The following is a 22,831-nucleotide window of genomic DNA, read 5'->3' on the forward strand; positions in this document are numbered from 1 at the left end:
ATTTAAGTGTATATCCAGATGATCCACTAGGGGCCACTTTCTCAGTTTTATTTATGTTTATATCTCCATATGTGTAAAACAGATTTCTACTAATAGTTTTCAATTAAAGCATATCATTTCTGCAATTGTTTATTTTCTAAACATATTTTCGCTCTATGTATCTTTATCACTTCTGCGTTTCATATTATCTTAGGTTATTTTCCTTTCCCTCCCTAATTTTTGTTATTTTCTCGTAAGAGCTGTATGTACATTTTTTTACTATAAAAAAGTTTCCACTTAGCAGCAGCTACTACAAGAGGCACACACGCTTTTCTTCGAGTTCCTTTAAGCTTCGAGTCTATGTCTATACAAAACAATCCTCCTAGAGAAATGCATCTGAATGGTTGATAATCTACTCATAATGGGATGAATTACCCATATTCCTGATACTTTTCTATTCTTTCGTTAGATTTGTTGGAGTTTCGTCGGTATGTGTAGCTGAAGACAATTCTTCTACATGTGTAGGCTGAATCTAATCATCCGTTATCATCAATTCAGTTACAGATTCAATAAATATGTCGGTCTCCTTTGCATTACTGCACAGAAATGTGTTGTTTGTTCCTTTCGCTGAGCACAACTCCTCAATCGTCGAAAACTATTTAATGTTTTACATGCTTATTCGTGTTGAATAAGTACCTTGGTATTCTTCAAATGAAGGTACTTGTCGTATCCCACAGTGTCACCAAATCTTGATAATGTCATCTCCTTAACATTTCTTGAGTTTACATCTACCTTTAAATTACTCGCATTCTAATCGCTTTTACTGTTTTACTCTAAATACTTACCGAAATCAATAATGTCAGCACTCCATCGAAAAAAGCAGCATGTTCTGAAACTGTTCTTCAATATCTCTGGTTTAAGGTATTGACAATTCTCTCCGCAAGAGGACGAATTGTTTTCTGGTGAGAGCCTCGGATGAAAAATTTGTGCGCCATTTTAGCACTCCATTCTTCCATGTAATTATTACAGGATAAGATACAGAAACATCAGCTGGTTGAAGAATTCTTGTTGAATTCGAGTACAAAGCATTTAACAAAAATATAAGATCAGAACAAAGTTCACTTAAGTGGAAGATGAAGTGTGTTTTGTGAAGTCTATGAAAATAATTACCCTATGATCTCTATTATTCGTTAGTATAAATTTTTGATATCGCAAATGTTTGCATAAAAGTTCATATTATCAATTATGTGCAAATTATCATTGCTGTAACCTGTCTCTAAGTGCTTCGTCCTGGGCCGCTGGTTATATAAACCAGAACAAATAATGGTTAGTGGATTTGTAATTTCATTGTATAAAGGATATAAGTTAGATTTTAAATTTTCCTGTGTGAACCTTATCAGTTTTCATTCTAATTTGTTGGCTATTTTTTACTATATCTATTGCAATTACTTCTTAAAATAGTATTAATCCCCAATCCTCCAAAAAAAATTGTGAGAATACTAGGTAATAGGGGTAATTGAAATATCTGATTTTTAACTTGAAAATTTTATAACAAAATTACTAGAAAAATAAATATGAAATACAGAAATACAATTTCATCAAAATATAACAATTAACAGCTATATTGAAATTTAGAAAAATTATCAGAAATTAACTTGCTTTTAAAAGATAGGTTGAATGGTACAATGATTTCATACAGCAAGAAGTACACATTTAATACAACTTTCAATAATTATTCTAATATATAGTAGACCTCCTGAATTTAGTAAAACCAATTAGAAATCTATATTTGTTCCTTATGAAATATTAATGTATAAAGAGAGTATATTATAATCAAAAATTACACTCACCCAACTTATTATGTTATGAACAACCATAGTCCACCATAGTTGGGAGGAATGTTTCGGTACGCCTCTTATAACCCTTTTATAAATACACACCAAATATTGAAACTTCGAAACCTCACACAAAAAATTAGGTATATAATATATTAACTATTATGAACTTCAAATTATTCTCGATTTAGAACACTCTATTTGTAGAACTATACAACTTTCGTAAAGGCCGTTATACATTCACAATTCAAGACGAGATTAACCTTGCCCAGTTCGATATATAGTTTCGAATGGCTGTTCAGGCTACCGGCAGCTCATTCGAAAATATGTGGTCCAGAAACTTCCACTAGAGGCGCTCAAGTATCAATGGTTCAGGAATGGATAACATAACCTTCTAGGATAACAATGATTATATTAAGATTTATATATATATATATGTAGTGTGATATATTATCACACGTAACATTGCTTATCATTAATTAATCTAAAACACACCTATTGGATTAATTTTAGGACAACAGTGTTGCCAAGGGCCGCGTTTCTGTTAAAAACACCCATTTTACGGATTTGCATTAAATATCCTTTTGATATGGAAACACTGCGTCAACATTGTCGCATTTTTGCACCGATGGATAAATGTTGATGTATACTGTACATATAAACAGGAATTCACCCGCCCGAAATCAGTTTCCTGCAACTGAACATTGATTTTCTTCGTTTTGAAAATTTTTTATTGTACACTTACAATAATTTCTTTGGTTACTACACAAAAACATTACAAGTTCCACTCGAAAGTATGTACATAGAACATGCTTACATTTGTTTCGAGTCTCAGGTCTTTATCATTCTTAGAGCAAAATACAAATATACGGAAACAAACTTTGGGTTGCCCAACTTTACGGACACATTGTATAATGGGCCCAGTAACACATGACAATAAATACCAGTCCGAATAAAAAAACACAATGAAGACCATATATCTAGAACAGAAGACGCAAGATCAGAATTTTCTAATTGTAATAACCGTTTCTCTCTTCAACTAGAGTAGACATAATACCAAATTTACCTATCCCTAAAGCATAAATGGAGTACTATCTAGCCCTATAGAAATCTCGACTAGTCCAGTAGCGCCAAATTCATAGTAGTTTCAGGGTTGCCAACTTTTCTTCACAAAAAATCGGGACGGAACAATTGGTGTTGGAGCCTCCTTCCCCCCACCCCCCGGAGACGACTACACGCACGGCGAGTCATTGAGAAAAAAGTAAATAATCATCTGAATAACAAGAACCAGAATTAATGTGATACCTCATTTTTTTTTATTTTCCCACGCACTGCTCATCACTAGGTATAAGCAATATATGCAACAAATTCAAACCAGAACAATTGTAATTTATTTAATATAAACAACGTTTAGAGAGAAAACTATATATATATATATGGCAAATGAGTGCTTAACATTGTTAAGGGAGTACTAACAAAACATATTACTAAAATCAAGTCTTAATCTTTGGCTATTGTCATACAACAAATTCAAACCAAAACAATTGCGATTTATTTAACATAACGTTTAAAAAGAAAACTATATAGAATGTTTGGTTTTTTACCACAAACAAATGCTTAAGGCACATGACACAAATTCTCTCAATTGAAAGAACATTTCTTCCCTTACGTTGTGAAATAGGCTTCACCCATTTCTGTTCAACAATAAAATCATTAGAACTGACAACAATGGGCAAGGCTGGTTTGATTACACTTAATTCATCAAAGAGAAATCGACGCTTCGACGTCGAGATAAATCTTTTTGGCAATTCCCGTTGATTCGGCCGCTTCTACTACTTCATTGTATGAAATCATTCTTTTCAAGGGTAGCGGTGAAATCTTCTTTAGAGTGTTTTCCACGCTGAAGTCAAAGTGGTTCTCTAGATATGAAATTGCGTTATCTTAGAATTTTTAGAAGTCAGCCACTGCTTCGTTGTAAATAAGGCCATCAGCATGATTTCTTGAAAGCCTCATGTGAGCTCCAGAAAAAGGTTCCCGTCTCTTCTTGAGCGAAGCTTGATCCATAAAGTTTCCATAATGCTGAATAATTCGGTTGCTGTAGTACCGAAATTTTGCAATGTCAGGTTTGGCTTTTCAAATACGGAACATACGTTAGCACAAAAATGCAGATACAAAGATGTTTTTGAGTACTCCAAACAGCCAATATTGTTTCCAGATTCAGCACAATCGAAACAAAGTAAATTTCTCAATGCAATGGGACAATCGTCCTCCAAACTTACAAACTATGCCATTAAAGCAGGAAAAATCCTTCAAAATCTTGTTAATGGAGACAACCATCTCGTAGGAACATGTTTGTTCAATTCCTTCCATCTGATGTCAGGCTCCTCAACAATCTCTTCCAGGCGGAATGAAGAGGATTGAAAATGGCTTGAAATTTTCAGGACAACAGTCTCAATGTCGAAGTTAAGTTTGTGCATAGCATATCTTAAAGTATTGCTCAATACATGAGCAAGGTAATCAGCTTTTGCGAGGTTTGTTTTCTTTTCCTTAAGCAATGTGTATGCTGACCGATTAACAACGAAGTTAGCATTCCTATTGTCAGCACTAAAAGTTATAACGTTTGCAATGTCCAAATATAATTTTCATAATGTGTTTAAAATGTTCTCGCATATTGCATTCGAGGTTTCTGAAGCACATTTAGGAAAACTCAAGAAGTTTGTTTTAACAACCCTGGTTGAAAGAAAAATACTGCACACAAACAGGATACATTTTTCTGTTACCTTTGTTAGAAGTATCAGTCATTACACTAAAGTATACCTCACTGCTGTTTTCTAAGAACGTGGATTTTATCGAATCTATAGCCACTTTTTCAGCCAGCGGGCAAAGCACTTCCTTCACAATAGACCCAGATTTTGTCTTTCTATAACTGATTTTCTTTGCAATGTTTCAGTCAGTAAATGGTTGCGGTAAGATATTATTCTTGCAGTCAATTGAGTTATAAGACAAGTTATGTTTTACGCAATGAAATGTTGTAGCTAACTCAGCAAAGGTAATTTTATAACTTTCCGGGCTGTTTTGCACGGGGAAAAGTTTCTGAATTACAGCATTTGATTTTCCTGTACTTACTCTCCTCTTATGCTCTACATAATCACCATGATGTTTAACATCACTAATTCCTCCATGTGAAATTGAAAAATCTTTGTTACAAAGTTTACAGCTAGCATAGAACTCACTACTGACCACCTTTGATAACCACTCAAACTTTTCAACCAGTCAGCACGAAACTTACACATTCGTTTTACTTGCTTTGCCGGGGATTTCAATATGGATGCTTCATTATTGATGTTGTCTTCATCACCATCCATCATTGTATGTAAAAAAAAAAAAAAAAAAAAAACTTTATAACTTAACGTGCAAGAACAGAATAGTACTGCACAGCACAGGTTAATGTAAACAACGTGATTGCGCGACAAACCAAAAGTGAAGGAGAAGACGCCGACATTGATGGCAGATCTGACACGCGGGCGGTTAGTTAGCGTTTCAGCTAACCTTTGAAGTGAGGGCTAGTGTTAATGCCACTGCGGTAGCAGTCGCTTTCATGTAGAGGTTGCATTTTAGCGCTGCATGGAATATTCTATCATAATCGGCTGAATTATCTACTCAAAACAATTAAGGAATAACTGTAAATTAAAGACGAACTTCTAACTATCTTTCATGAGTAAAATTGAAACACAAATTTGTTAAATTCATTTCCTAAATAAAACTGTGCATGTAAAAATAATTTATTCCCTTTTAAAAGTGGCCCAGTGAAATATTAATTAACATTGAAAATCGATAAACTGGGACAATATGACTCACGACGAGTGCCCGGTTGTATTGTGGGACAAGTAACTCAAAAATCGGTACTGTCTCAACAGGATGGGGACGGTAGGCAACCCTGAGTAGTTTTACTAAATTTTGTCCGATAGAGAACTATCACGAAAGTGAATCAAATGCAAGAATATGATATTAAAAGACGTAAAATGTGCTACGAGGTCCACTAAGAATCTAGCAAGGGATGGGAATGACCTAGAACACGCACAACTGCAGGAAAATGTGTTCAGAATATAAATCGCTCATCGCAGAAAGAGCTGTATTAGCTATTCACATTGAAATCTGAGCCTGTTATCACCCCCCATATATATATATATATATATATATATATATATATATATATATATATATATATATATTACAATATTGGCACCGATTGATTTACTTACTCTGCATGAAATCATTACAGCATCTCAACCACAACAACCACACTGATCTGACAATGTTACCCGGATATTCAATCCCCAAAAAACAAGTGTGTCGTTTCAATGAAGTGATCAATGCAAAGTGGAACAGAACAAAGTGACTGAAGTCACCTTTTAATATTCAAGAGCACTTCTGCATTCAAACAACTCACATCAAACGCCACGCTATTACATTTTAAAACGATAATATTGGTATGTGAATATCATAACCTTGCTTTTGCCAATCATATTGTAACATAGGCTCGCACTTCGGTACAGAAAGTTGATTTTAAAGCACACCGCGAAGTGTGATGACGAAATGATGTTCGTGTAACTTTACTTGTGTTCTTTCACTTTGCGGTCTCACAAAATCAACGATCCTTCTCACGTAGAGTTAATAGTGCCTAAAGAAGTACACATCAAGAATTTGGCATTTTTTGTTGACTTTGATGGGAATATCTTGAATGTAACATCCTTGTTCGAAAAAAATCCAACAGGATATGATCTTTATGGTCTGATCAGGAATCAGAAAGCAGTAGGCTATTCGTCTTGTTGATGTTCACCAATTACTTTAGTTGGAAAACTTTCCATGTGTTCTTTCGTCATTTTCCACTTTTCCCTGCCTCCATATGAATGTTTCGTGGGCATGTTGTTAGAAGTTTTTTTTTTTTTTTTTGAAACATTCTGGCTGAAAGTTCCTTGTGGCTCTTGGAAACAAATATTGAGCTTGTAATTTAATTTGCCTCTCATTGCTAAAGCCACATCAATTCTTAACTGTTTTTAAAGTTATATGCAGACTGGAATACACGAGCTGTAGTTTTCTTGTCTCTATGGAATAGTATTGACAATCAATACATTTCATAATTAAGTTTACCTTGGTCATTATGCCAAATATTTTCTTTGTCCACATTCCTGGCTGTTAAATATTTGTTTATTTAATGCAAACCCTTGTGGGTTCTGAAAAATACTATGTTCTTCTTGTATGCCCTTATGTGTGAAAAAAACACTAGATGATATGATTAGCAAAGGCAAGATCGAGTTCACGTCAAGGGAAACAGGTTGTCAAAATGATAAACGATAAAAGAGTAAGTAATATCACAATTTGATAGGTAAAGAACCTATGGATCTGCTGTTCATTATTGGCATATGCAGATGTGGGCACTACAAGCGTCTAAAGAGGCTGACTTAGACAATTTACCAGCTTCGTTTACTTTTATCAACAAACTTATAACTAATAATTGCATTTCTTCCAAGTAGACGTGTGTAATAAATTACATATAACATTAGTATCTACTTGAAGAAGCATGGGAAAAGTGTCTTTTCGTTCTTTACTTTTTCTCACTTATTATTTCATAACATAACTGAATATTTGTTTCCTGTTAGAAACCTCGTGAGTTACAGATTAATAGAAAAAACACGTTCTTTGCTGGAACTGTGTTTACTGTGATGTACTAACACATTCCTTCCTGCCAGAAAACAAGTGTTTATTTAATTAACAGTGTCTTCTGTCGTTAATTAATTAATATTATTCTAGACGACAGTTATGCTAATAAATGTAATATTTCTGCTAGCATTTACTAACAACGCAGGGTACCCAGGTATAACACGCCGATTGTGATAAGATTGAGCAGACATAAAAAACATCGAAAAAGAACCGACACGTATTTTTTATATCAGCCAACAAGCACATTAAAAGAGTCAAATAGGGGCGTAAAAATGGGGTCAAAATGAGATTATGTGGAATATAGCGAGAACGAGAAGAGATATCGGAAAAGTTTAAATGTACGAAATACTACCCATAGTCAACGCAATTCAATGAGCTGGAACGCACCCATGAGAAGAGAGCAGAACATCCGAAAATGGACCAATCACGTGTACAACATTGTCACAATGTGTTACGGAAATGAGCGAAAAGGGTTATAAGGAGTAGGAAGAAAGAATAAACGAAAACAGAAAATACATGTTTTTTTTCCTTTTGGTGCATATGTTTCCCGTATGCGAAATAGATTTATCTCAATGCCCGAAGATGGGATAACACGCAGGAAGAACGCAAACGCCGTTCATATAGACAGCCAGCGAGACAGCACTGCGTGGGTTGCATATATCGCGTAATGAGAGCAACGATGAGATGGTTGTTGGAAACGAAAATGTGTGTAGGCAGTAGTAACACAAAACAAAATTGTTACTATTACTGTTATGTTGTACGCATATTTTCGTAGTGATATAATGTTGATACTCATGTGTGGTACTGATATTAATGTTGCTGTCTACCTTACGTATGTGGACCAGCTGCTATTACATTCTACTGTGCTATGAATTTTTGTTCCCATTACCCAATATATGCAACCCATCGCGCACTACTGTCTCGCTAGCTGCCTATATGAACGGCGGTTGCATCCTTCCTGCGTGTTATCCCATCTTCGGGCATTGAGATAAATCTGCGTCTGTCGCATACGAGCAACATATGCGCCCAAAGAAAAAAACACGTATTTTCTTTTTTCGTTTCTTCTTTCCTCCTGCTCCTTATCACCCTTTTCGCTCATTTCCGAAACACATTGTCACAATGTTGTACGCGTGATTGGTCCATTTTCGGATGTTCTGCTCTCTTCTCATGGATGTTCTGTTCTACCTTATTGAATTGCGTCGACTATGGGTAGTATTTCGTACATTTAAACTTTTCCGATATCTCTTCTCGTTCTCACTGTATTCTACATAATCTCATTTTGACCCCATTTTTACGCCCCTATTTGACTCTTTCAATGCGCTTGTTGGCCGATATAAAAAAGTACATGTCACTTCTTTTTCAATGTTCTTTATGTCTATGCAATCTTATCACAATCGGTGTGTTACACCATTGTACCCTGTCTTGTAAATATTTTCCTGCTGGAGTGGAGAACGTTCTGAAATTTATTTATTCATATCATTTGAAATTTCTCTTCCACTGTTTGAAATGCATATTAATAGGAGGATTGGGCGCATATGTCTATTCCTATTAGTATAAAATTTCGCTCTGCAACAAGCTATTGTTTTCTAAATATTACAAGTTTCTATCAACTACTATTTGTGTAAACCTCACTATTTTCCCTTTAAGTATTTTTGTCTTCCATGATGCTGTTTCTTATTATATAGGATATTTACTATTATCATGACATATTTAAACATGAACAACTCTAACCAAGCGTTATAGTAGTTAGTGATTCACATTCAATCCGATTCATTATTCCATTCAGTTTGCTCATTCCTTGCCCTCTATTTCAGTTGCGTGACATTTGCTTTAAAACCAATATTGAATAATTTATGCTTCTTAAGGTATGATATATCATCATTTCACTGTTAATATTGTAATATTCTGTGCTTTACAGATAGTGCGAAAAGATGGTACATGCGACTTTTGGACTTTCGCCTCACCCTTTATCATAAACGTTTCTTTTTGAATACAATGATAATAAATATTACAGAAAAAATACAAGAATCTCTATATAACTTTGTGACATGCTGGTGAACTTGTACGAGCTCAATGACCATGCGTATTAGGGCGATAGAAACCAAACTCTTGCGTCCTAAGGTGTAGGTAACTACCTCTCAATGAAAAGGCGTCTTAGGGAAGTTGATGAAACCCAGAGACCAGGCCCCGTTGGGAGTGGTGAAGTGCTTGCACAAACCAGACGTCCTAGCAAGAAGGAACTCCTAATGACATGCGTCTTAGAAAGTATAGGATAGGTAGCCCCCAATGACCAGGTGTGTTAGAAAGAGGTTAAGAATCTCAATAATCATGCGTCCTAGAAAGTAGTGGATGATCAATCGGTAGAGATTGTTGCCTTCTGTGATGTTCAGGCTTCTTTTATCCGGAAGTATTGCTGACTGCTTGACTTTACGTTACTTCTCAAACATTGGCGACGGTTGACAACGTGCTTTTCGTGGTTGTTGTTTAAAGTGTTTTTGCAGGCAGCTCATGGGGAACACATGAGAAACCTTGCACTATGTTTGACTATCCATTGATACAAGTAAATGAAAGTTTTATAAGTTAAAAACAGTAGCATCAAATAGTAAATAAGTTATTATGTTGTTCAGAATTCATTTAGTATTCATTTAACTTTGCATCAAACAAAAACTTCTTGCGTATATATATATATATATATATATATATATATATATATATATATATATATATATATATATACGAGAGAGAGAGAGAGAGAGAGAGAACGCCATGAAATATTTATGATGTGGAATGCATTGAAATAACATGTTGACTGCCAAGGTATTATCGTGCTCATTGCTCCCGAGGCCAAAATACTTTCTATACATTATCAGTTTCGTTTCACCCCACACTTGCCAAAAATGCAGACTTTGGTTAGATATGTAAGTTGATGACGTAATTATGCATGAATAAGATCTTTGGTACTCATGGCAACCGAGATAAAAATTTGTTCTTTTCACATGAGTACCAAATTTGGTATTCGGGCATAATTACTCCATCCACTTGCATATCCACTCAAAGAATGAATCCCCAGAGAGGGACAACTGGAGGTTGCATAAAATCAGCAGTATTTTTATTGCCGAGTAGGAGGGACAAATTTCCCCCTTTTCGCTCCCTGGGGACTCATTCTTTGGTTTAATATGCAAGTGGATGACGAAATTATGGGCCCAAGTACCAAATTTGGTACTCGTCGGAAAAGAGCAAATTTTTATCTCGGTTGCCATGACTACCAAATATGGTACTCGGTTATGATTAATTCATCATGTTGCATACCTAACCGAAGTCTTCATGTTTTGTAATTATGATGTCAAACAAAACTGAACGTGTAGAAATCCATATTATAAACCTGAATTCGAGCAGTAATATACGGACAGAGAACTATTATATCTATATTGCAATAACATTCTTAAAAATAAAGATATTTGAACGCTAAAGCTAATCATGTAAACCGTGACTTTTGCTCTGTTCAATTATATGACAAAACACACGAAATTGAGTACCGATGTAGGCCCACGTAAAAGAAAGGAAAACAAGTGGCGAGTACAGTACCAAATTTGGTACTCACGGGAGCTGTGTCAAGTAATGTGGGGTACCATTATTGGTACTCGTGTCAGTGAACCTGAAAATAATAGTAATAGTAATAATAATAATAGTTTCAATTGTTTTTCCTCGAATACATTTATTACCTTTAAATACATTTACACAGTTTAGCATTCCCTTCTTTCTTCTTCCTCAGATGAAATAATTTTCTATAACAGAATACTCTCCTATTCGATATAATTGTGGTAACATATTTAAAATGTAGTATCTGAAAGAAGGAAATATCACAGTTAGTAATTTCCTGAAATTGGAAAAAGAAAAACAACGCTAAATTCATTTTGAAATTGTATATTATTAGGTGTTTTGGTGAATTACGAGGGTTGTAGAGGCTCATTATAATTTTCAGAAGTAAATTAATAGTAAATTTGCTTCATAGTTGCCAGTAAGCTTAAATTTTTGCTCCTTGCACTATTATCTCTAAGGTCCAGTATTGCTTCATGTAGCGTGTAGTCCAAACTAATATTGTTCTCAGGTTGAGTTCAGAAGTGTCAGGGTTGTGCCTTCAAAATATGCTATAAACAGGATTTCTACAACCTTGCTTTGAATAATAGTATTAATAATAATAATAATAATAATAATAATAATGTTATTATTATTATTATTATTATTATTATTATTATTATTATTATTATTATTATTATTATTATTATTATTATTATTATTATTATTATTATTATTATTATTATTTATGATTGCAAGTAATTTGACCATATATGACGTACGGAATCTTCACCTAGTCATCTTCATTTTAAAAAAGGCAAATATATAAGTTGTATTTTGAGATGTTATAATTCGTTGTACAAAGCAGTATGATGTAGAATGCTGTCGCTCTGGTGACATAATACTCGTTGCCTAACACTGGAGTAATGTTACCCTTTCTCAAAACCACCCATTCATCCTCAATACCAAATGAAATGATTTAAAGAACTTGTTGTAAACAAGTTAATGTGATTCATATTGATACAATCATGTTCTTGAAGTTGCTTAGTTAATCCTGATTGTCACTAAATACATATTCAAGATAAATAACACGTTCATTTCAAAATTGAAACTAAGGTATATCACTTTTGTCAATAAGCAATTAGAATGCTCTCCTTGTTATACTGAAACTGGTGCTCACAGGACTTAACTCCCAAAATACATTTTTCAAACATAATCCGCAATTACCTATTCTTCCTCTTGAATTCTAACCAGATTGCATACTTGCTTTACATATTTCTAGGATATACATCAAATAATACAAATTGTCAAAGTTTTTCTTCTAAATAGCTCAACTTTAGAATATGATTGTGAAATGATAATGCAAAATATTTCAATATTCTTAGCTACTAATCCGAGTAAATTTCCCAAAACTTCATCTTACTTCCTCTTTTCTGTATAGCCTGTGTTACATAAAGTATTTTGCATAACACTTCAACTTCCCAGATCCAAGGGTTGTAAAAATCAGATGATAAGGATCCATAAATTATTAATATTTCCTTCCTACCATTTCATGGATGAAATTTTAAACTCCATCTTGTCCGTAATTCACAGTTTTATTGTTATTCTTGTACAAAATTTGTAACATGCTTATGCTCTAAGATTTCTACCATCTTTCAATGATTGAACCAATAAGTCAGCAAATTATCGTATTAATCTGTTCCTCACCCTTAAAAATATTATAATGAAATTCGACAAGATGATTCTTAGTGGAAATAAAAGATAATTTACCTTGCATGTTATAACGGCAAATTCCATGCAGAAATACATAAATACGAATAAAAGTATATTAAAATATTATATAATCATCATATAATTGATACATATTGTATCTTTAAAATGAAGAAAAGTTTAAAAGAATCGTTGTTGTCATCGAATGTATTGGATGACAACATGACAATAATTTAAATTCATTCTAACAATAGCATCGAGCTGTGTTACGAGTATTTTCTGTTTTGACAAAACACAATATAATTGGTACACGTTGAAACATACTTTACTTTTGCAGTCACCATTATTGTCTACCACTGTATCAGGTAGATTCTCCACTTGGATATTATTCAAAATAATTAGTTAACATATAGATGGCGTGCGTATTTTACGGATTATAGCTAATATTACCTGATATTGATATTAAGAGTTTGTAATCAAATCACAATGATTGAAAAACTAATCATGATTGGATATATAAAACATTAATTACATCTCGTAAAATAACTAAATCCTTTCAATTATATTAATACTGCATGAAAAGTTGTTCCAAATGTGCAAAAAATGCTATTAGGACCATTTTGAAGAAATAGTTTTATCTAATTAGGTTTATTCTTAGAGAAATATATTTTGTAATAAGCAAAAGGTATTTTCTCTTTGTCTAAGAATTTAGGAAATTTATACTTACAAACTCTGATATCCAAAGTTGTATGTAGTACAATATTCAATATTGTCTTTAGTAACAGAGATTATAGTTCTCATCACTTCCATCCTCACAATTATCTGTATTGTCACACACTGATTCTGGTCTTATACACTGTCCATTATTACATTGAAACGTAAACTTTTGGCATCCATGGAGCTCTGTAAGTTAAAAACATAATAATATTATCTGTTATAATGCTAGGTTGCCACAACATACACATAAAAATACTGATTATTTTGTCTACAAGGATTTAATATTATTACTCTAACTACGGATTCTACTACTTTTATTAGAATAGAGTCAACTAATTGCTCTCAATTGATAATCACGGTCCCCCTCTTTAGTTTTTCCGTAGCATGCAAAGTTAGTCTAGCCTGTTCTAACATCAAATTAAGGCACCACTCAAAAGCTGTCAGTAATGGAATTAACTAAACGAAAGTAGTTTACGGTTGACTAAAGTTTCGTAAAGTAAAAATTTCGAGAACAAAAAATAATGCATAATTAGATTTAGTCGTTTTACTAGAGTTTTGCGTTTTTATAGATATGAGTTTAGTAGCTGCTCATTAGTTCCTACTTGATGCAATACAAATTATTAATTTTGTTTGAAAATCAAAAGAACGTATTACGATAACTATTGGGTAATGAAGTTTGTATTTCACTGCTTTTTTAGTATTAAATTATCATGTGCCAAATACCAAATTAATTTTTTACACAGTAAAATTTTTTTAAGCTAATTGTTAAAAGGAATTGGTTAGAAAAGAAAGTAATCGAATAAAATATAGTAATTGTCTATAATGGTAACATGAAGAGAACAATGATATTTCTCCTAATGAGAGTCCACTATTCAAATTTGTGAGTAAGGTGCTGTTTATTTTACCTACATACATGATTATTAATAACTACTAATGCGATAATTTTCGTCTCTGTACTGTGCAAAAATTGCCACTGATTTAATATTACGAAGGTTACTCAGTGTTATCATCCTAACGGTAGAGCAAATGCGCTCATGCGTATGCTGAATTTTTAACAATTGATTGTAGACATAACAATACAAAAGGATATACTAGTAGCATCGGTCATCCTAATGCACATTTTCTTTCCGCATCACCAAACAGAAGCTTCTAAAATTTTTGCAAGTTCTCTTAAGTAGTCGCTATTTCCCCACTTAATACTTCTACTATTACTACTAATATTTATTATTATTATTATTATTATTATTATTATTATTATTATTATTATTATTGTTACCGCACATTTAATTCGTACAATTTGGCAACACCTTGTCCGATTATTCACTAGCAGCATGTTGTCCAATTAATTGACAAAACCCAACAACGTCCTCTATATTTTAGCTCTCTTAAGTTCTTTAAAATTTCTCTAAATATAGTGGTTTGTGGAAGATGGGAGGGTTAGCTCTCATTAAGGACACATTTATACTCGTTAATTTTAAAGATTTGAACTCACAAATTAAAATCCAGACCTAAAGATTTTCGGTGTCTCCCTTACGTTGGAAGAAGCAGTTTTAAAGGAATTATATCTAAGCATTAGTTATCCCTTTAAGTGGCAACATTTCCTGTAAGTCTCAACGCAGATATCTCGTTGTATTTAGTTTCTTATGACATGCCAGATTTTATAACCTATTACTTTGCCTGGCTAATAAGTATTATGTACGCTGTAGAAAACAATCGGTGGTCAAGTAACCACTAATTCATTCATTCATGCAACTAGAACTTTTGAAAGAGTGGGTGGATAGAAATAAGCCCACTATCCCTTCGACCAGGTCAGTAAAATTACACATTAAATAGCGGGAATCTTTGCATAGATCCAATAGGTAAGATTCATACGAACCAGTTCTCCCTTACATAGGAAATAGAATCATTAATAGCAAGCTTTCCGTAGTTTTTAAGACAAGACCAATTCAGGTGAATAACTGAAACAAGTACTTTGGGATCAAGATCTAAGCAACCTTCCTTCCTACCTAACTTCCTTCCAACCTACTTCTGTCGTCTACATATTTTCTTCTCTGAAATCAGATGTATGGTGGATTAAGGTATATTAGTCAAGTTGAAAAATAAGACCTTTTAAACGGTAAAATGACTTATAATTCGAGAAAGTAGAATTGCTTGCAGAGAGTTTGAATAAAATAGTCACATTACTAACCCTTGAATGTATCTTTAAAAATAACAGATTTATTGACAAATCTAACATTTCAGATTAGGTATTTTGTTAAAATGAAATTTTGTACATACGGACATTTATAACTATTTCCACATTAATTTTTAACTTTTTTTAAACACAGTTATAAATTTCATTTCTTCTAATCTTTGACCGCCTTGGGATTTTCATTTCCATCTCTTTCTCAGCTATTGAATTGGTAAAGCTAGTAAGTAAATGCCTTAAACAAAATCTCTTACTTTTCCTTAGTCTCTGTTACACACTAGATATTAACAATAATAATATTCTAGTAGGCAACCACATCATAATCTCAATTTGAAATGTATTACTTTGCTGTTTCTTTTTAAATGAAAATTATTAAGCACTTACTGCAAAAATTAGGATCCTCGTCACTGGCATCTCTGCAATCTGCTAAGGAGTCACATACTTTTGTATTTGAAATACACATGCCGGAATTACAACGGAATTCATCGGTTTTGCATACACGGTTTCCTAAAAATTTATTATAATCTTTAATACAGATAATCATCATAGACAGGTACATATTTAAGTCCACAAATATGATATTACAAATGTGTAAATAAGACCCATACTGAAAAATTAAAACTTATCAGAGGTAAGGAAGTAAGATTTGTTGAAATGAAAATTATAATTGGTATGAGGAAAAAAATCATTCTGCACAAAGAGGAAACACTAAAAAATAATTATAGTAAAAATATATTAAACAGGTATAATGAATGTTTTTGTTACAATAAATTTTATGCTAAGGAAATATTTCGTATTGCTTTCTTTCATGTTCATTTCCTTCCCCAAATAAGCCACTTTAAAAACGTTACGGTAGGGTATGCTTTTAACCCTTCAGTCTTCGAATACGTATAGTACCTAGAGTCACATAGTCTTAAATTCAAAATAACTGAAATATTATTGTAATGTGTTATTTACAGCGTACTGTAACATTTATTTTTTTATTTCTAAAGATAATATATTGAAAACGATGAAAATATTTTTACTGACTATTGCACACAGTAATCATAGTCATGAAATAATCTGTCATATTAGTCTTGATTGGAAGAGTTACATTTGGTAAGCAAAGAGTTATGATAGAAAGTTCATAAACACTGGAATTTATTTTAGCAATATTAGGTAAGTACATGGGTGTATAGAAAAATGAAGCCGGTTCGAGCAGCGTAAGTGTTCATTTGTGCTATAAACATTGACGTCAGTGCTTCTATATATACAGTTTTTAGGGTAACAAAATTGGTCCGTTTTATGAAGCTGACAAATCACCTATGAGAGACCACGATTTTGACCTCATATATGGTTAGTACTACGTTAGTGCTCATTAGTGCCGCATGTACCATCGTTAGTGCTCCATAAAGAACGCGTACACTTTTGAAGAAACAATTACTGGCCTGCTAACACATGCCAGCAGACCAGAGACCAAACCTACTCTAGACCACAATTTCGATTACTCCCGTCATTAGTGCCTCGTTAATGCTCGTTACTGAAGCAAATCCCATTGCTAGTGCTCTACAGATAATGGCTACATATTTTAAAGAAAACTATTATTGACCTGCTAACATCGTGCTAGCAGGCCAGAAACGAAATCTACGACCCTCGTAATTACACTCGTCATTAGTGCTTTGTTAGTAATCGTTACTCCCGAACACCAGATCGTTAGTGCTCTATAGATAATGGCTACATTTTTAAAAAAGAAATCAATGCCCTCTAACATAATGCCATCAGACAACGGAAGAATTGTACGTCAGAACACAATTTCGACAGGGCGTAATTAGTACTTGTTAGTTCTCCATATTCCATCGTTAGTGCTCCACAGATAACGCCCACATGTTTAAGAAGGCTTTATTGGCCTACTAATATCATGCCAGCAGATCACGGACAAAATCTGGGACAGACCACAATTTCGATTACATCCGTCATTAGTGTTTCGTTAGTTCTAGTTGCGTCGCAACTTCAACCGTTAGTGCTTTAAAGATAACGGATACAGTTTTCAAGAAAGCCATTCTTGTCCTTCTTTCTTTATGCCAGCAGACCAGGGACGAAACCTACGGTAGACTACAATTTTTATTCACGCGTCATTAGTGCTTCGTTAGTGCTCATTAGTGCTGTATACCCCATCGTTACTGCACCAGAGATAATAGCTACATTTAAAAAAATCAATTTTCCACTCCTAATTTCATATTAACACGCAAGGAACGAAACCTACAGGGGAACAAAATTTTGATTACACCGGACAATTAGTGTTTCGTGAGTGCTCTTTACTGACGCATATCCCACCGTTAGTGCTTCACAGAAGGAGAATATATTTTTAAAGAAAAACATTATTGGCCTGCTTATTTCATGCCAGCAGACCAAATACTAAATCTCCACAGACCACAATTTTGATTACACCCGTCATTCATGCTACGTTAGTACTCGTTAGTGCCGCATATCCAACCGTTTGTGCTTCACAGATAACGACCACATTCTTGAAGAAAACCATTATTGGCCTGGTAAATTCATGCAATCAGTTGAGGAACGAAATAGTCTTGTGGTCCTACGTAGATTATCTGTCATGACTGTTAGCATGAAGTTAAAAGACCAATACTGATTAAAAAAATAGCAGGAAGTTAAGTAGCCGAAGATGTTTTCTTTTTTAATGTAAGCGTTACTTGGGGAGTACTAATTATGTGATTTGCGGCACTAACGAACACTAATGAAGCAATAGCGATATATGCAACCAAAATCGAGTTGTGCCGTAGATGGCTTGCCAGGAATTGCCATGAAAGTAGCAGGTATATAGATTATTTTAATAAGTTGTAGTTATCCCCGGATATCTAACGATGGAATTTGTATCACTAACGAGGAATAAGCAAGCACTAACGGTGTAATATCAAAATTGTGGTTGTTCTCTGTAGGAGGCATGCCAAGCCTGTTGGAATGAATTTAGCAGGCCAATAGTGATTTCTTCTGTTTGTTGTTTTTCAATGTGAGCGAAGCTCTAGCTAGCGAAGCTCAACCGATGTGTGAAATCAAAATTGTAGTCTTCCGCTGGTATTGTGCCTGGCCTGCGGCATGAAGATAGCAATCAGATAATGGGCCTTTACAACATGAACGTGTATCTATAGAGTAGTAATGAGGGGATAAGCGGCAATAACGAGACCTAACGATGTGTGAAATTAAAAACGTGGTCTGCGGTAGGTGTCTTTCCTTTCATATTTGCAAATTGTTCGCTGGCCAGTAACGACCTTGTAAAAATATACGCGTTATTTACAGTGCACTAACGATGGAATAAGCGGCACTAAAAGTTACTATTTAAGTACTCAAGACGTCAGAAATTGAAATTGTGGTCTGGTGTCGATATTGTGTTTGGCCTTTGGCATGAAATTAGCAGGGCGATAATAGTATTTTTTTAATGAACCCGTTCACTACACAGCTCTAACGATGGGACATGCGGCACTAACGACCACTAAACACTAACGATGTGTGAAATCGAAATTATTTGCCGCAAGTGTCGCCCCTGTTCTGTTGGCATAAAATTAACAGGCCATTAAGGGCTTTTTTTTTTTAAAAAAAAAGAAAGAATAGTCACTGTCTATATGATATGCTGCATTAATGAGTACTAACGAAGCACAAATGACAGATGTTATCTGCGGCAGATTTCCTTCCTGGTTTGCTCGCATGATATTAGCAGGCCAATAATGGCTTTCTTTAAAACATGTAGAAGTTACCTGAAAGAGCAGTAGCGATGGGATATGCTTCAGGAACAAGCATTAACGAAACACTAATAACTGGATTAATCGAAATTGTGATCTAGTGTAGGTTTCGTCTCTGGTCTACTGGCATGAGTTAACAGGCCAATAAGGGTTTCTTCAAAAATTATTTATGGAGTCGTTATTTATGGAGTACTAATGCTGGGAAATGCGCATCAACTACCACTAACAAAGTAATAACGATGGGTGAAATCGAGATTGTGGTCTGCAAGAATTTCCATGCGTCGTGTTGACATGAAATTAGGAGCGGAAATTGATTTTTTTAAAATATATATCCTTTCTCTTTGGTACACTATCGATATGATATGCGCCACTAATGAGCACTAACAAAGCACTGACTACATATCAGGTCGAAATCGTGGTCTGCCATAGATGTTTTGCCAGCTTCATAAAACGAAGCACTTTTGTTACCCTAAACACTGTATATATAGGGGTAACTTTAATAATTATGGTACTAATGAGCACCCACGCTGCTCGAACAGGCAACTTCATTTATGCGGTGATTTTGATATGTTGGCATGAAGTTAGCAGGCCAATGGTGACTGTTAAAGATTGAGACATTATTTTTGTAGTATTAACGATGGGGTTTGCCGCACTAACCAGCACTAACGAAGCACTAACATTTTTGAAATCGAAATTGTGGCCTGCCAAATTCTTGGAAATGTTTTATTTGGTTATAGAAAACACTATCTTGTTCAAATTGAACATTCATTCAAACTACGGGAAACAATTTCAAACATACCGGAAATGCATAATAGTAAAACTGACGTATATAACACAACAACAGATATTTGGATTCTGTACACAAAACGTTGATTTCAAACTTTGGCGACCTCTATAAAGCAATGGAAATATTAATTTACAGTGTACACTCTAAATCCACACCTACGTAAGTTAGAAATTTGCGTGCAGCTTATTCTTGCGTTACCATAGTAAGTGGTTCGCCTGTTATTCTCGTCATAAAAATCTTTTGTGCATGGAATAACAGATAAATGTATTTAAAGTTCCATTCATAGAATCACAGTTCTATTTTATTGTTGGTAATTTGTAGAGATCGTAAAATGTGATCCAACTGTAATAATGAATCACATTCACATTCACATGAAACTTCAGTGTTTTTACCAAGTTCCTTGCTAGGTGAACGGTTATGGATATTTTAATGCAGGACCGTACTACGTACTACCAAGTGGTATCATTGAATGCTCAATAACAAGTTTTCGAAAAATTATATCACAATTTAAAAAGTGACCCTTACGTGATATTAGTCAGATATTTTATCCGGCGCATTCCACTGCCACCTATGTCTTTGTCATAGAGTAGTTTGTATGTACATAGGTACTTTAAAAAAATCTTTCACAACATATAATTCAGTGATAGAAACTTCCGCAAACTATACAAAAGGCAATTGATGGTCTCAATATGGAAGACAGTTACTACATTATATGAGAGCATTTAATTAGCTGCAATTTTAATATTCTGGCAATTACCTATTGTGATACTTTTGGTAATATTTTATCTTACTACAGACGCTTACACAAGTAATTTTGCCGATAGTGCCTACAACAATTCACGAAGAGAATTGTGGATATCAGCGAAAAAGATTACAAGAGGAAATTGGCAGTACGTAAGATAAATAAAAGTTAGTTCTGAATATTACATTAAAACAGAAATCGATTATGCCCTAATTACGTCTGTTCTGATAATCGAGTAATCGATAACAATTTGATAAGATCTCAAATTCGTTTTGTGAATAAAGAATTTTAATTTTATCAAAGTATGGAACTTTCAAGACTCTCAAAATGTTCGAGCCACTCGGAAAGATTGAGATACTTTAAGTGTTCAAGATAAACGAAATATCGGGAACATTCGATGAGTTCGAGAGATATGAATTGTTCGTGAGTTTCGAATTATTTATGGCATCTCAATATGATGGTCATTTGTCGACTCATTTGGATATTTGGAAAAGTTCTGGATTATCGGAGTGTTTGGAAGAAACAATGAAATCGAGGTTATCATAGTTGTGCATAATATGTACTATATCCATGCAGGGTGTTCTTTTCTTAAGTTGCCTCACTTGAAATGAAGAAAAACAAAGGTTTCCTTTACTTACAGGTCTTTAAGACCAATGTTTGTGTACAACGCTTAAGGAGTCTCCCATGAAAACTATGTGTGATAGAGAGAGAGAAAAGAAAGAAAACATCATCACTAAACGGAATTGGAATCCAGAACTCTATTAATCTACAGTCACTTTACCGATTGCACAAATAGGACAGGGAGGAAAAGAAGAATTCAGCATCTCTTTTGAGGATTTAAATTAAAGTTCTAGATGAAGACAGCTTCTGATACAGGTAGAGGAAATAAAGTTCGATATGACCGAAGACTTACCGAACTTCGGTTTTAAAGGTGTATTATTCGGCACTCCAATCTCTTTCTCGAGACTTCGTGTGATATCTCAACTTCCAATATCGCTCAAACAAAGCTTAGGAATTTATAATCAATTATAAAAACTAGATATATCTATTGTGGATTGCGCTCTCTGCCTATAGATCTATCTGTATGTGACGTTCAATTTGTCACTTTGGAAGACATTATCCGACTTTTACAGAACTTACCTTAGAATGTTCCTCTATGTTTCGTTAGAAATCTGTTGTATTTCATTGCTTTATTGCAAGAGAAATCCCTCGAATCCGAGTGTAGGTGTGATATTATTATTATTATTATTATTATTATTATTATTATTATTATTATTATTATTATTATTATTATTATTTAATAAGTTTTAGTAGTATATTTTATCCTTCATTTCTTTCTTCTTTGTAGACTCATAGTATTGTATAGGGTATGTAAAATATCTAAATTTTCTACCAAATTATTGATATATTTTAGAATAGTTTAAAGTTATACAACCGAATTAAATTTTAGCCAGAATCAAAATGGTGAATATTGGAATAATAACAGAAAAAAACTAAATGTCATTAGATTGCCAAAGATCGCTTTCCACCAAATACTTGCTACAATAGAAATGGGAACAATCCAGTTTTCGCACTTTCATTTTTACCACCATTTTGTAACCCACCATTTTCTTACTTGCTGCCATCTTAAAATTCATAGGATCACATACTGCTGTAATACTTAACGATTATGGGGCCACGGTGGCTCAGTGGTAGAGCGTTCACCTCTGGTGCTTGGGGTCCTGGTTCGATCCCAGCTCAAGTGAACTTTGTGGTGGACAAACACCGTGTACGTGGGTTTCCTCGGGGTTCTTCGGTTTCCCCCATTTTCTTCATTCCACTATTTCACTAATTTCTCATCATCTC

General features: G+C 34.0%; 1 protein-coding gene across 32 annotated transcripts in view; it reads right to left on the reverse strand.

Annotated features, from left to right (window-relative positions):
• Positions 1-11,230: 11,230 nt before the first annotated feature.
• Positions 11,231-22,831, reverse strand: part of LOC145680788 (uncharacterized) — a 246,679-nt gene continuing 235,078 nt past the window's right edge. For all 32 annotated transcript variants that reach the window (XM_081751809.1, XM_081751808.1, XM_081751806.1 and 29 more), the window contains 3 exons: positions 16,111-16,233; positions 13,549-13,724; positions 11,231-11,379 (listed from right to left, as the gene is read on the reverse strand). In XM_081751809.1, coding sequence (XP_081607935.1) covers positions 13,597-13,724; positions 16,111-16,233 — 251 coding nt within the window. In that variant the 3' untranslated portion in view covers positions 11,231-11,379; positions 13,549-13,596. The remainder of the gene's footprint in view (positions 11,380-13,548; positions 13,725-16,110; positions 16,234-22,831) is intronic.

Source organism: Thermobia domestica, chromosome 3, assembly GCF_964235325.1.
Source record: "Thermobia domestica chromosome 3, izTheDome1.hap1.1, whole genome shotgun sequence".
NCBI lineage: Eukaryota > Metazoa > Arthropoda > Insecta > Zygentoma > Lepismatidae > Thermobia > Thermobia domestica.